This window comes from Platalea leucorodia (genome assembly GCF_965183815.1).
Source record: "Platalea leucorodia genome assembly, chromosome: 3".
NCBI classification, from domain to species: domain Eukaryota; kingdom Metazoa; phylum Chordata; class Aves; order Pelecaniformes; family Threskiornithidae; genus Platalea; species Platalea leucorodia.
This window is the reverse complement of record NC_138825.1, coordinates 19566697-19581556: the sequence shown is the minus strand read 5'-3', so window position 1 is coordinate 19581556 and position 14860 is coordinate 19566697. Positions and strand designations below refer to the sequence as shown.

The window sequence follows — 14860 nt, the reverse complement described above, 5'->3', positions numbered from 1 at the left end:
TGTCTGCATGCTGAACCCCTACACAGGAGCCAATGCACTGTAATTCCCCTCTCAATGTACCGTACCAAGCACTAACTTCTCTATACAGATGTACTCTGCATCTCAATTTATCATAGAATCATAGAGTAGCTCGAGTTGGAAGGGACCCATAAGGATCACCAAGTTCAACTCCCTGCTCCTCGCAGGACTACCTAACACTAAACCCTGTGACTAATAGCATTGTCCAGATGTTCCTTGACCTCTGACAGGCTTGGTGCTGTGACCACTTCCCTGGGGAGCCTCATCTAAACACCTGTAGCAGGTGAGGGTTGCTTAATGGCTACAACCCCTGGGCAAAGGCACAGCAGCCCCTGGGTCAGTGCCCAGCCCCATCTGTGAGCTGCTCTGTAAAACTGGGCTCTGTAAGGTGTGTGCGTGTGTGCGTGTGTGTGCGTTTTCCCATACCTGCAACATGGAAATAATGAAATCCGTGTAATTCCTAGGGTATAGTCATGATTTACTAGTAGGAAAAGCTCTGTGAGAGCTTTAGACAAACGAGCCTAGCCACTTAAATACTACTTCACCTCTTTTCTGAGTACATAAGTCCAAGTTTCAGATGCTTTGGGTTAGCAACTGGAGAAACAAAATGTGTGTCTCCAGACTAATGCCTGTTCCAGAGCATGCTGGAACCTCCCTGCGCACTTCAGTAGGCTTTGGATCTGGCCCTGAGCATGCACATGATTTATTATGACCATGGGTACAAGACAGGTAATGCCATGTGCAAATGACTACGTAGCAGCATTTCCATGCATAACCACAGTAATGGTGGGCGAAAACTGGACACTAGTTTATTCCAACTGTGTGAAAACTGGCCCTAAAATGACATGTTTGGTGTATGGACTTGAACATCCAGAACTTTGGAAGATGTGCTAGATCTAGACCCAGTGATACCAAAGACTTAAACAGTTTAGTAAAAGATCAGGCCCCTTTTTTTCCCTTTGTGTAAAGTTTGTAAGTGTAAACTTTGTAAGATAAAGGAGTCTGCATGTCAGAGGTCTCAATAATAGTATCTCCTGGGTTGTAAAGCCTGACAGACTGAAAGCAGGGTGTGATAAGGAGGAACTGAAACAACGAGATGAGGAGGGAGGAATGATTACATGTCCAAAGGAACAGTTACATGTCTGCCTAAAACCAGTTTCCGGACGGTTGAGGCTTTAGAAACTTGTCCATAATCTCATCATGTGAATTACTAACCAGTCGTTGTAAAGAGAATGAGCTTTGCAGTTTTTGTGTATAAATGTATGGTGGATGTCCTGGTGTGCGTGTTAGGAGGAGAGATCCCTCATGCACCCAGCGCTGCAATAAACCAGTGTTGGCTTTCTAAACTATCATTTGGTTTAGAGAGTTTTCTTGGTTACTATTTTCGGTAACACCGGTTTTGTGAGTGGCTTTGGATGACACCAGACATCATTTAGAGATGTTCAGATTTGATACTTGAATACTCTCTGGTTTGAATATACTGAATATATGCTTGTCTCCTTGCTAAATGAAAAAAGAATTCTTGATTTGCTGCATTTTCCCTGTTTTCCTATCAAGATGGTGAGATACCATCTTATTGCAAGCTGTTGATTTGTAAGATGCGTGGAAGCCCTCCTTCCTTAAACACACGTTGTCATAAAGGGTGCTTAGTTCCTTTCTTTTCTGTGAATTTAATTTTGGTCAGGTCCTTCTGCCTCATCCACCAGGCACTACCCCCTCAAGCCTGTGGGCCTTGGTCCCCTGTGTCCTACCAGGACATTGCACAGGTCTGATTGCTTAATCCCACTTGCCCCCACTGCAACTGGCTCTGACCCCAGTCCTGGAGCATGACATCTGAGAAATGCTTAGACCAAAGCTCTCCACCCGCCAGTGGGGTTTGGCCATTAACCTTTTGTTTAGGTACCTGCTGTGCAATAGAGAGGCACTTCCGATATCTCCTTGCTGAACAAAGGCAGGCGTGTAAACCGAGCAATATGCTTTATGACTCTGGGCATGGTTACTCCACATCCTCTTCGACTCTTTTTTTCTGCAGAGATTAATGTTGGGATCTTAAACATCCCTAATGCCTTACAGACAATCCATTAACATCAGTGTCTCCTCAGTGGCTAGCCATGCCATACCATTATTTATAAAATAGGGATCCCTTCCTAATGCTACGGCTACCAATCCCTTGATTTCCTGAGCATATAATCAGGCGTATTATCAGCCGTGGAGCATTTTACACTGCTACATATTTTTTACTATATAATGAGCTGCGTGTGTGTGAGTGACATACAAAAAATAGATGAATATTGCTATTGCACTTACTGCAATGTATGAGCTGATCTGGTTAGACACGAAATGCAGACAGAAATCCGCCTCACCTCTCAAGCTAATTTTAGTCTCTCCCTCTCTTCTCCCTAGCTGTGTGTGTATAAAATCACTCGCAGTCTGACAGCATTCCAGTAACCTATGCCACACGCAGAGCGGGATGTACTTACTAACCATCTGCTTGCATGGCATGGGTTAACTGAGCCTGTGGGATTGTGCTTACCTAAACAAAACCACTGCAGTGAGGGGAAAAACAATGAATGGGTGGAGATGATCAGCCCATGCATTCCAGCTAGTGCAGTCCAGGCAGCAATGACAGCCTGAAGGTTGCAGCAGCATCGGGATCTGCATTCCAAGTGCACAGATCTTACAGTCTGGAGTGATTTTACGGGAGCTGCTCTTTATTTGCTGAGCCATGGCCAGTAACCAGGCCAGCCTGCAGGATGATCAGAGCAGGCACTGCAAGTTCTTATCCTATATGTTCTACCAGGCTGTGAGAGATCACAAGCCCGTGTGGATGCTGGAAGACATGAGAACTATGGAGTATTTTTACTGGGAGGAAAATGCCAGCCTAAGAACGTACTCACCTTCAGAAGCCCTTCTCTATGCAGTGGTGCATAACCACCTGCCTTATGCTCAGTATCTGCTGTCTCATTTTCCAGAGGAGGCTCTCAAGGTGCCTGGGGAACACTTCTGCTATTGCCCATCCTCTGCTCCTCACTTGGCCATGGCGGTCACATATGACAGGAGAGATATCTTGGGGCTGATCATCAAAATTGCACACAAGCTCCCCAGCTTGAACTCCTACATCAATAGGACTGGCTGCTTTCATCTGGAAGACGGGAAAACCCCCCTGCACCTTGCCTGCGAACTGCTGAGGTCAGAGACGGTCCTCATCCTCCTTGGAAATGGAGCTTCTCCCAGGATAGAGGACAGTAAAGGGCTTACCCCGCTGGACGTCATCCTGGAGCAGATGTGGGACTCCAAAGTCAATGTGGCATCAAAGAAGCTCTGCCTCGACTACCTCTTGCTCTTCATGCCCAACCCACAGTTTAAGATGCGGAAAGTTCTGCAGGAGCATCCGGACCACTGGACAGCTTTGCTGGGGGAAGACAAATTCAACAGCCTGGTGGGGAACACACCTGCTTCTTTATATCTGCAAGCTATGCAAACTATTCTCCAGACTCTTCCCCCCTCCCACTTCCCTAAAAGCATCCAGGAACTACCTATACCTCAGGCACTAAAGCCCTTACCATCCTATGGCAAAAAGCTACCGACAAAAAATGTGGTAAATGCTTTTCCTTGACTTTATTCGCTGGGTCTTGGATTTTCAAAGGCAACTTAGGGGAGCTGGTCATCCACCACCCTCTGCATTTTAGTGTGATTTTAGTACTTAACCTATTAGGCTGTGTTGGAAAATCCAATATTTTGTGACAAGATTTTAAATGTCTTTTCTAACTGATTGCAGGCACGGCACTTTTAAAGGCAAAAGCCTCCCTTGTTTTCTGTTTTGTTGTGCATGTGAAGGGTTAACTGTAGTCGAGACTGTGTTATGTTTGGTTTCTTAGCTGTCAGCTGGTATCAGTGTATCTGAATTCCCAATATGATGACTGTATCTGTGTAATGTACCTGGGTAAAAGGGAACTACGTGCCCAGTGGAATTTTCAAATGGTGTAACTACAGGACTGTGTTCTGCTAGAGCTGGGAGAAATACCATCCCGTACCAACAGGGTTCAAACATCAGGTTTCCTTTCTAACAATGATCCAGCATCAGCTAGTAATAACCAAAAAGTCCATGGCTGATGCTGCAGGGACGTAGAGGCAGTCCTGCAGGGTACCTGATTTTACTGAGTTACTTTACAGCAGGTCGTAGCATGGAGGGCATGAGTTCAGAGAGGGGCAGTGAGTGTATATTCCTGGGGGGAGGGGATAGAGACGGGCAGAACAGCTAACGGAAAGCATCTTGTCTCACCTGGGAGTGAGGGGGTTAAAGGCAATCCCAGCCCTGATGCCTCTACAGACTTGTGCAATGGGGAAGGAACCATTTTCCCTGCTGTCCAGTAAACAAATGGAAATCAGAGCAGGGCCAGTAGAAACCCTGTCCTTCATAAGTGACGTTATTTCTCCTTGACTTGTGTTTTAGGGCTGAACGTTATCTCCACAAGAGACGTAGCTCACTAACTTGATTTCCCAGTGGGTCTCAGAGCCACTGGCATTTGCTAGTTACCCTAAGTTGGGGTATGATGTTCTGCTGTTAAAAGTTGTCACTTGTCAATTACAGTATTTTTGCCACCCGGGTCCAGACGAAGGGCCTGATCCTGCAATATACAAAAAGTTCCCATTGGGAACTTGCCTGGGCACTGCAGGCAGGGTGTGTTTCCAGAAAGCAGAGCTGGGGCTGCACGGCTTTCTGGGGAGCTCTGTGCTTCACTGCCCAGGCAGAGCCCTGTCTGTTCAAGGCGCTGGTCCTGCTCTCCCGGCTGTGCTCAGCACCAATGGAGCAGTGGCAGGATCCAAACTCCCTTTGGGGGACATCCCTTATTTTGGACCCCAATGTTCTCCTCTCTCTGTGAGCACAGCCCTCTGCTCTGCTGAAGTAGCATAACGCACTTCCCCAGATCCGTACTGAACAGCCCTGAAGAAATCACTCATCTCTAAATAAATTTGGAGCCAAAGGCTGTAGGGCACAAACCCCTTTTAGCAAGGCTCTGGCTAAGAAGGGACATGCGTTCACATCTCAGCTGCTCCGTGCAAAAATGGCTTGTGTCTCATCTGGCTAATTCCCTGCCTGCACCAAGGCGGCTGTGCTGGAGCTGCACCCTTTTTGCCATCAGCACAGGGAGCACTTCTGCTTGGTTTCCCTGGGCGTGAGGAACCTCCCGTGTGCCAGGACGCTGGCAATGCCAGCCGTGGCCAGGTGGAGATTTCCTGCAGGGCTGTGTAACCTGCCGGGCACAGCCAACTGGAACATCCTTTCGGAGACACCGGGATGCTCCCCCGGACGGCCCTTCCCGTGTGCCGGGGAAGCACCTCAGTGCCAGTGCCGCCCGCGCTGCGCTAGGCGAAGATGCAGGCTTGCCTGTGAGATGGACAAAATGTCAGCCCAGCCCTAAAAGTGGCAAGCAGGCCACGAAAGGGTTAACCCTTCTCCTGAAATCCCACGTCCCTGGTGCTGCAGTGTCCTTCCACCCCTGCCCCTGGGGACCTGCATGTCTTTCCCCATCTGTGTCTATTCCTCCTTGTGCGATGGGGGAGGGCGCGAATGGTGGCGGAGAAATTCAGGGTCAGTCTTGGGCGAGGGTTTTGTGGAGAGGCTGCTCGCTCGGCAGCCTCTGCGGCAGGCGGAGGCTGTGACAGCTTGGGAAGCAAAGCAGAGCCCAAGGCAGATTTGCATTATAAGCGGTGGCTGAGCTGCTTCTGCCAAGCCCCGCAGGCTTCCCAGCCCTGGCAGCCCCCAGAAACCTGGAGCTGGAGGCAGAGGACAAAGCAGGCACTCGCTGCCCAAGGCTGATGAGAGCGACTAGGCAGAGCACTGTCCCTGTGGCACCCCTGGAGTCTGGAGGAGCAGGATTGGGTTTGTCCCCAGCAGCAATGCGGTATCTCATCCGGATGTCAGTGGGCGAGAGGCGGAGGAGGCTGGTGACAGATATTATTAGAATAGTAATTAGGCCCCGGGAGCAGAGATCCCAGGGAAGGAGGGAAGGGAAATCATCAACTGTTATTGCACTGGCTCGAAACCATGAGAGTTTCGGTGCTATAAAGAGTTTCAGAAAAGACAGGAGGGAGGGGAAGGCTGTTCGACTTATAAATCAGTGGAGGCAGGTAGGGATTCTTGGCATTAATGAGTTAGCACTTTCTAATAAGGCAGGGGGCTGTACCCAGACAGCCAGAGCAACCCACTGGGAGCAAGTGGGTCTAAAATGGTGCAGGGATCTCTTCTTCATTGTAGTAGTTGTAGATCATTGCAAAGGTCAGGGTTCAGGAACTTCAGGCTTGATGGGTGGATTTGTAGCAGGCAGCAGGATGCTTGTGTGCATGCGTTTGTCCATGTGGGAGGCTGTCCTCTATCCACCAGCCCAGACAGAGGATAAGAGATGGATTTGCAGCAACTGCTCAAGAAACTCAGCTTCTGGGGCATATCTGCGTCTGGTACGACAGCCTGGAAGAAAACTGCTGGCCCACTGTCGGCCAACATGCAAAAACTCTGGTGTGCTCGGCCCAGCGTGCAACAGGCAGCTACCCGCACTGGAAAGATCACTCCACAGCCCTCTCATTCCTCCTTTTCCTGACCATTTTAACAAGAGATCAAGCACCAGCTGGCCCTCAGCTGTTGAGCTACCAGCTGACCTCCACGTGCGGTCCCGCTGGGCCAGAGTTTAGGGCCATTAGCGTTGTGGTGACGACTCTTTCCATCACCTGTAGCGATACGAATGCAGGATGGGGCGTCCTTCTGCTGGAGCGGAGGAATCTTCTCCCTAAACCTGGTTTGCTTATCTTACGGTGACCTGCCTGTTAGTTTGAGATCCCATTTGTCTTCCTGTTCAGTACCAGTGACATTACATCAGATACAGCCAAATCTACCTCAGCCTCGTCTGTGTTGATTTTTTTCCTCCATTCTTTCCAAGCCAGGTCATTAGCAAAAGTAAAGTCAAAATATTTTCCACAGTTCCTGCAACCTGACAGTCCGTAGTCTTGAAAAATCCCTGTGCTTGCATGACAAATATGTTAGTAACTTTGTTAATCAAAAAGGGTGCTAGGTGCTGTGTAGTGATGTTTACATTTTGCATATGTACATACTGAGTAAGTGTAGCTGAGATCTTTATTTCTGAACTTGGGAAAAAGAATAAAAGCAAGAGAGAAAAGGGAGAGGGCAAAGTCTTTGCTAATCTTTGGATTACAGGTTGGCTCTGCAGGTTACATCTTTTTAATTTCAATTTTGAGAAGTGGCATTGTAAGGATCTGAGTTGTGCGTGTACGTGTGACTTCAGTTTCCATGAGCATCACGCAACGAGTGACTTAGCGCGCGTGTCTGTGTGTGTGTTTGTGTGTGTGTGTGTGTGTGTAAACGTGTGGGCCCAGGTGTGCACATGTATGTCTGTGTCTCTGTCTGCCCTCTCCTGGTAAAACTCATAACTGACTTACAGTACGTGTACACATCAGTGATCAATGCCTTAAGAAAGCAGCCTTTTCGCGAGATAACTGTGTGTCCCAAGCTCTGTGCTGCTAACAGGTAAGGACATTTCTTCTTCTCTTGTAAAGAGGCAGCAGCTTTGCTCTTGAAACGGGTGTTTTACCCCTGAACATCTACCACAAGGGCTTCTGCTCACCAACAGCCACAACCGTCCAGCGAAGGGTTTGTGATTGCGGCCACACTTTATTCTCAAATCCATTTCTTTTTTAATAAAATCTATTAAACATACGTCTTTGTCTTTCTTTTCTCTGGGCTGCCGGCAAAATTCAGCCACCTCTGACTTCCTAACCCTATGCTTCTGTCTATTTCTGCAGCACCATTAGCAGGAAGGACAGGCCAGATTCTGACCTCAGTTACAGCTCTTTACACCTGAAGTAACGCTTTTTAAGTCAATTGCATCACTCCCGATGTTTGTTGGTCTAAAGGAAAACAGAAACTCTTTGTGCACTTATATTCTTCAAGGCTCCATAACTCTGACTTCAGCATATAAATAAATGTGATGCTTAATCCCTGAAAACATTTTTTACATTTTTCGTACTTTGAATGTATATAGATATATATTTTCCATCTCTCTAACAAACACCGACGGGCATTTCCCTGTTCCCAGTTCCCTTGGCTTTTTGGGGATCAGCATGACAGTGACAGACACTGTTGTTCACTGATTAAGACCGAATGTTGCCATGCCCATGTACAAATGAATGTTCATTGTATGACACAACTTTCTTATAAAGCCATACTTTTGTAATTTTGGTTTCTCTTTTTTAGGGGAAAAAAAAAATCTTCCATATAATTGTGTTTGTACATTACTCGCTGCATGATTAAAAGTAAAAAGATTGTATCATGTGCTGGGAATAAAATATATATACATACCCTGATATAATTAAGTATATTAGCTGTGAAAATCATTTAATCTGATTGTATTACTGTAATAAACTTGTAGTATAAACTTGACGTATCTTTTATTAGCCAGTTGGTCAAAACCACCCACCAGTATCTTTTGCTTTTGTTTTGGCTCATCTTGGTGTTTGATGATTTCATTCTGAGTGCTGAGCCATTCCCTCCAAAAATGTGATCTGAGGAAGATAATATTTTCCTTCACAGGCTTGCAATAGCTGGCTGTGCTGCCAGGGGATGACCCCAAGTGATGAGGTGAACCCACATTTCACAGATCTGCTGCAAGGTGGTGATGAATCAGAAGAAGGGGCTCAACGGGAGCGAGCGGTAATTGGTTTTGGAGATTTTCATCTTTTAGGTTTGAGTTCAGCTCACGGCAGCTTCTGACAAAGCTGTTTACAGTGAATATAACAGTGCCAGCAGCCTCATTTCCCTGTCTGTTTTGCATGCAGTCGACACGCTCCTTTCCTTCCTAAGGTTTTTCCCTGTGAGGAAGGATGCCCTGGTAAGCCTTCCAGCACCACCTCCAACTGCTCCTGTAGGCTCAGCTGCTGCTGAAGGTCCTCAGGCAGATGTGCACCTTGCACCCGCTCTGCCACCTCCCTCGGGGTAACAATCCACCGGCTCTTGTGCACAGACACGGACCGCCCAGCTCCTCCGCTGCCCTGCCAAAACCAGCTACCCAAAGGGTTTCAGGTGATGGTACCACAGGGCTTGGACTCCACCGCCAACTGTACCCACGGATCTCCTCAGTGCGCACTAGTACCTACGAGCTATAACCCACTGAGTTTGTACTTTAGCCTGTGCTTGCATTATTGGCTATTGGTTATTAAAACCAGTTACTGGTTTCACGGAAGAATGAAGAGAGGAGAATTGTTTTCACTGATCTCACTTAAAAAAAGACTATCCCCTTGCCTTCACAGTGGGAGATTTAGCCCTGAATTACTTCACCTGAAGAATGTGGTCCCCACAGATGTGAGTTTTCTGGCTTATTTGCTTCCACCTTTCCTGTATTTGAAAATGAGAAGCTAATTCAATTTCTGTCGCGCTCTGGCAGCTCTGCTGAGGCTGACTATCAGGGCACTAGTGAGAGGCTCTGGCAGCTGAGGGAGCCCTGGGCCGAGGCATCCCTCAGAGCCAGTCTCATCTAGGTATCTGGTTTTTTACAACTGCAGTTAGTTGGAGCCCACGCACCCGCAGGCAGCAAGACAGGTATTTAAATAGAGAGAGAAATGTAAAAGGTATATTCCCTTGTGTGGGGGGAAGCACTGTCAGAAGCAGATGACGCATTGATCGAAATCCTGCCCACACCTCAGTTACTTGAGTGCACCTCCCCGAGTGAGTCACCCCAAATGCAGCTGATGATAGGTTTGGCACATCCCATACCAGCCGTGTCTGTCTGTCCGGCACAGCAGCAACGCCTTCTGGGAGCACGGGCTGTGATTTGCTGCACCACCACACTCAGCTGATGATGTGGATGACTACGCGCGGCCGTCGGGATCCGGCTCCCAAGACTCCCACAGCTGTCTCTAGCGCTTGGGAAGCTGCTCTGAAGCCAAGCAGCCAGGTTTCTCTGGGGACGACTCCCAAAGGCCGCTTGAATTGGAAAATCAATGGTAATTTTCCAGACCGGGTCCCAGTTCCAGCTCCAGTAAAGCGTGTATTTTGCTGTGGATCTCCTGTGAAGCAGAGGTTTATCGCTAGTGGGAAGGCTTTTGGTGAATTTAATGCATAGAGAGAGAAGACAGCTGTGTTCTGTACACCAGCTATGCCCACCCACGCCATCAGATGGGCAGACTCCCGTGCAGAGCTGTGAGGAGGAGGAATGATTAGCGCAGAGTTGCCAGACTCACGAAAGAAACTCTGGGAGAAAAAGGGGAAGAAGAAGATTGGGGGGGGCAGTATGGCAAGATCCCTTCTGGGAAGCAGCTCCTACAGTTAAACAGAAAGAGGGTTAATAGTGTGGAGAATCCCAAACGGCAGTACAAGCTACAAGAAGCACAAAAGCACAGAAACCACCCCCTGCCACTTTCTCCTGGAGCTCGGCTTCAGGATCACAGAGGGCATCAGGTAGCAGTCTGCAAACGGAGGCAATATAATGCCCTCGCCGTTCACGTTCTGGCTGACGTCTGGCTCAGATGGTCTTTGCCTCATATGGAGAGATACTGTCATGAAGTCTTCAAGCTGGCGTCAGCAGGCACTGGTGTAAGCGGCTCAGAGACACAGGCCCACCCTGCTGCTGCCTACCTGCTCCCCACCCCTGCCCTCGCCCCAGCAAGCCCCAGCAAAGCGGGGTCACGGTGCTGTCACACCAGTGCCGGCGCCACCCAAGGGGACGGGGGCTCTGGGGACGGGAATGAGCAACCAGGCAGGTGGTATTACTCCTTTCCGAGGTTGCTCTTAACTTAAGCAGTAGAAGATCTTGTTCTTTGACACAAAATTAAACAGGGGAGATTTCTAGTAATGCTGAACCAAGCACCCCTCTATCATGCTCTACATTATGTGCACCTAAGAAATACCTTAACTGTCTCCTTAGGCAGAGCAGACTTGGTATGCTTATAAGAGCGAAGGCTTCTGCAATGGGAGAAGAAGAGGCTGGCAAGCGTTAGAAAAGGAAATAATCACTAGAGCTGACTGGAAATGGATGTTTCTATTCTGCCAAAAATTACAATATTGCAAAACACACTCCAATTCTGATTCAGAATGAAAATTCAAAATATCAAAATTGGTGTGGACTCAGTTTTCCAAAGAAGAAAACTGATCCAGATCTATCAAAATATTTCTTAAAGAATAGCAAAATTTTGATAATGCTGTAATATTTTGCTTTTTAAATATTTTATCATACATCATAGTGTTAAAGCACTATGAAAACAGCATGCATTTAAATTCCTCAATAGTAGCACAATTTAAAAAAAAACAAAAGAAAAAGTCAAAATTTTCTTTATCAAAGCCAACTATTCTGCCAGCTGAAAGTCTTTGTTCAGATTTTCTTCTACCAGAAATTTTGTCAAAATAGGAACATAAAACCCCCGCTGCTGGCTCCGCCCAGCACCGTGCTGTGTCTCCAGCACTGGCGATAGGAGAGGCCAGGTAAGGAGAGCACCTTTGCGCGGCCACTTTCTGCAGCACATTCCCTGCTTACTCCCTCAGCGCCCACAGCTGTTGGGGTACATCCTTGCCTACTCCTTTAGTATTCATCTTTTGATCTGCTGTCCCAAATTTGTCTAATTCTTTTTTGTTCCCGCTGATAGAGTCACATCCACAACACGCTATGACAGCAAGTTACATTTATCTGCACCGAAGCTCACCTGCCACTTTTTTGCCCACTCAGTTTAGTGAGGTCCTTCAGGTGTGTTTTGCTATGTCTGTCGTCTTTGCATACTGGAAAAAGTCCGGTACCACTGCAAACACAGAGATTTCACTGTTCACTCCTTTCTCCAGTCACAGGTTATATATTAGACAAAACTGGTTCCAGCACGGATCCCTGGGGGACCCCGCTGCTGGCTCTTCTCCATGCTGACCACTAAATCCCACCCTTTCCCGTGCTGTATCCAGCTTTCCCTCCATGAAATAATTTCTGCGATCCCATGACACCTTCATTTCTTTAATAACCTTTGGTGTGGAACCTTGCCAACAGTTTTTTGAGAATCCAAATACATTATGCTCACTGGATGTCTCCTTTACCCTCTATCCCATTAAGTTAGATAAGTCATTTACAAACAATTCAATTTTTATGGAAGTACATTTTGCAGTAAAACCTGTTCTGACAGGAGACGTCAGAATTAAAAAGCATTGTCCATCAGAAGGACCTAAAGATTTTAATAAATTATACAGAAGTATAAATTATAATAAATTATACAGAAGTACCTCCCCCAGCGCAGAAGTGTTGCCCCGTGTGGGATGGAAGCCAGCAGAGCAGCTCAATACCTCACTGTGGTACTTCCCCGTCCAGCTGTCCTTTCCACAGAAGACTTTAAAAGCTAGATTTTAGGCTTGTAAAGTGTAGCAGTGCATATATAGACCTGAAATCCGTACTCTGTATACATCTGTCTCAGGGACTGGGACAAATATAGGCTGGACTGCCTTTTGTGCTTCTCTCTCTCTTTACTGACCTCATCCCAAAACTTTCTGAAGAACATTATTGCATTATGTGTACATGATCTGATCTCTGATCTGAATTCTCTCAGTGCCAGGAGGCACACAAGGCGCGAACATCGTTCTTCCACTTCGATCGGTCCGCGGCTGCGTGCTCTGGAGCCAAGGGCCACAGCACAGTCTTCCGTCGGTTTCCCCCTCAGGACACGACCGATCCAGCTCCATCTCCTCCTCCTCACTTCGTTACCGATTTTCTCCATCTCTTTCTGATGCTCGTCGTTTCTGCAACTTTTTTTTTTTTTTTTTTTTTTTTTTCCGGGAGGAGGTAGTTGGCCTCCTGCCCAACCCCCATGACTTGGAGGGCCAGTGGTTTTTCTGTCAGGGTGGCCTTCCCTTAGTCTGTGTTCGTTCGCGGCACCTTCTTCCATTTTATCCGGTGCACCCTCCAGAGAGGGATCCCCTATCCACCACCCAGGGGACGTGCCTTCTAGCCGTGCAGCCCCAGCCGAAGGATGTGTACATGATACCCAACATAATTAGGCCCAGTTCATGAAGGAGGTACTTATAGGGTTTCTATCAATGAGGTAATGCTCGTCCCTCTGGAGCAACTCCCATTACAGTGTAAAGCACAGTGTTTTCAGACTGCAGGGGAAATCTACATGAGATTTTTTAAAAAGTCTCTTCTGATTTTGAGGCTTTGACTGAAGCTGAAAATGAGCAACTGCAGGACAAAAAATCTCTGTTCTTCTGCCTGGAAGGTGTTAGGTAGTGACACTGTAAGCAGTCGCTTTTTCTGAGTTTACAGATCTTGGAGAGATACTATTTTCAGCTGTGATGCATATATTTTCAGACACGAAACTTCTCACCAATATAGTTGATTGCTTGATCAAATGTTTTTTATGGGACTCCTTCTGTGGGTAGAACTGAGCCTCAGTGATAGCTACGGGCTTTGGCTTACTTCTGTACCAGCCGGCAGAGCCCTGCCTGGTGCCAGACAGAGATAAAATTACATTCCATGCATAATTTGGGATTTAATGAAAGGAAAGCAGAAATGATAGGAAGAAAGAGCTCTGCCTAAATTAAGTTTCTGCTTAAAGGTGTGTTCCCTAAGTACTCAGAAATCCACATGCTTACTTATTCCACCTCACTCAGATCTGCTGAGCATCAGGAAGGTGTAAGTTATGGTAAATAATGCAAATTCAGGATCAAGGAGGCTGAGGGTAGCTTTCCCACAAAATTACCCAGCTCTCCTTTTGCAGAATTAACAGGTTCTAGAAGCAGATTTGTGCTTTGTGTTCTTTGGAAAACATGAACCAGATTTCAAAAGGTCTCAGTTTTAGCCCAACACACATCATCATCATCATCCCTTCAATTATAAAACATCAATTAAATGACAAGGTCCAAACCTAGACCTGTCCATGCCCATTCTTAGCCCCCTTTTGCAGATGTTTAGACCTGGGGGCCCCCTTCCATCAGGTCCTGAGCCTTTGCCCCCCACTGCCTTGGCGGGGATGAACGCCCAAATTTAAAGCTCTAATAATTACTGTACATGATATACAGCATACAGCATGAAAGCACGTGCAAGTATCATGACTGATGTGAAAGAGGAGGACCTGCATGAGTCTTACTTCTCTTTCTCACTCTCTCTTTTGCTCTCTGAGTAAAAAGACCCTGCCTTAGCCAGGCAGGACTCCGCAAGTAACGCTGGGGACAAACAACGTCCCGGTTCAGTGCTGGTGCCAGCTATGCCAGGTCTTGGCATGGTTGCCAAGCCTCCATGCTGGACTTAGCGGTGCAACTGCTCTAAGATTCAGGAAGGCAACTCCTTGCCTTTAGGAAGATCAGGTTAGACTTCAAAAAGGCAACTGCAGCTTTAGTTTGTAGTACCTACTGCTTTTATTGTCCATGTGGACCTTTATACCATCCTCAATAAAATATGAAAACTGTTGAACCTGGGAGAGCTGCTAATGAATATGCTCTCAGCAGCTAAAAGCAAGAAAAAAAGAGTGTATTTTAAAATGAAAGCCCTGCGTTTAGGTTTTACATTTCAAATGCTTTAAGTGTTTTTTCTTCTTCTGTCATTCCTGCAGCGTCTCCTGAAAGGCCAGTTTTGCCTGGCTATTGTCTGGTTCGCTCCATGGCTCCCTGCCTGTTCGCCGTCCGTCCTCAAATTGCCACAGCTTTGAAGTGGATCCATCTAGACCTTTTCTTCCGCCTCTCTTCATCGTCAGTACCACAAGAGCCCTGTGGGGCTTTTGAACTCAAATGCCATATTTTATTAGAAGAGAAAATAAAGATTGTAACTCATAAAACGGAGGAAACTCCGCTGGGCAAGGCAGGATAAAAATAAAA

The 14860-nt window shown here is 47.0% G+C and overlaps 1 protein-coding gene across 1 annotated transcript; it reads left to right on the top strand.

Moving 5' to 3' along the window:
• Window positions 1-2743: 2743 nt before the first annotated feature.
• On the top strand, window positions 2744-3634 carry LOC309588513 (ankyrin repeat domain-containing protein 9-like; the record flags this gene model as incomplete). The annotated part of the gene is made up of 1 exon (XM_082307946.1): window positions 2744-3634. The coding sequence occupies one exon, from the start codon at window positions 2744-2746 to the stop codon at window positions 3632-3634; it is 891 nt and encodes a 296-aa protein (XP_082164072.1).
• Between the last annotated feature and the right edge of the window lie 11226 nt (window positions 3635-14860).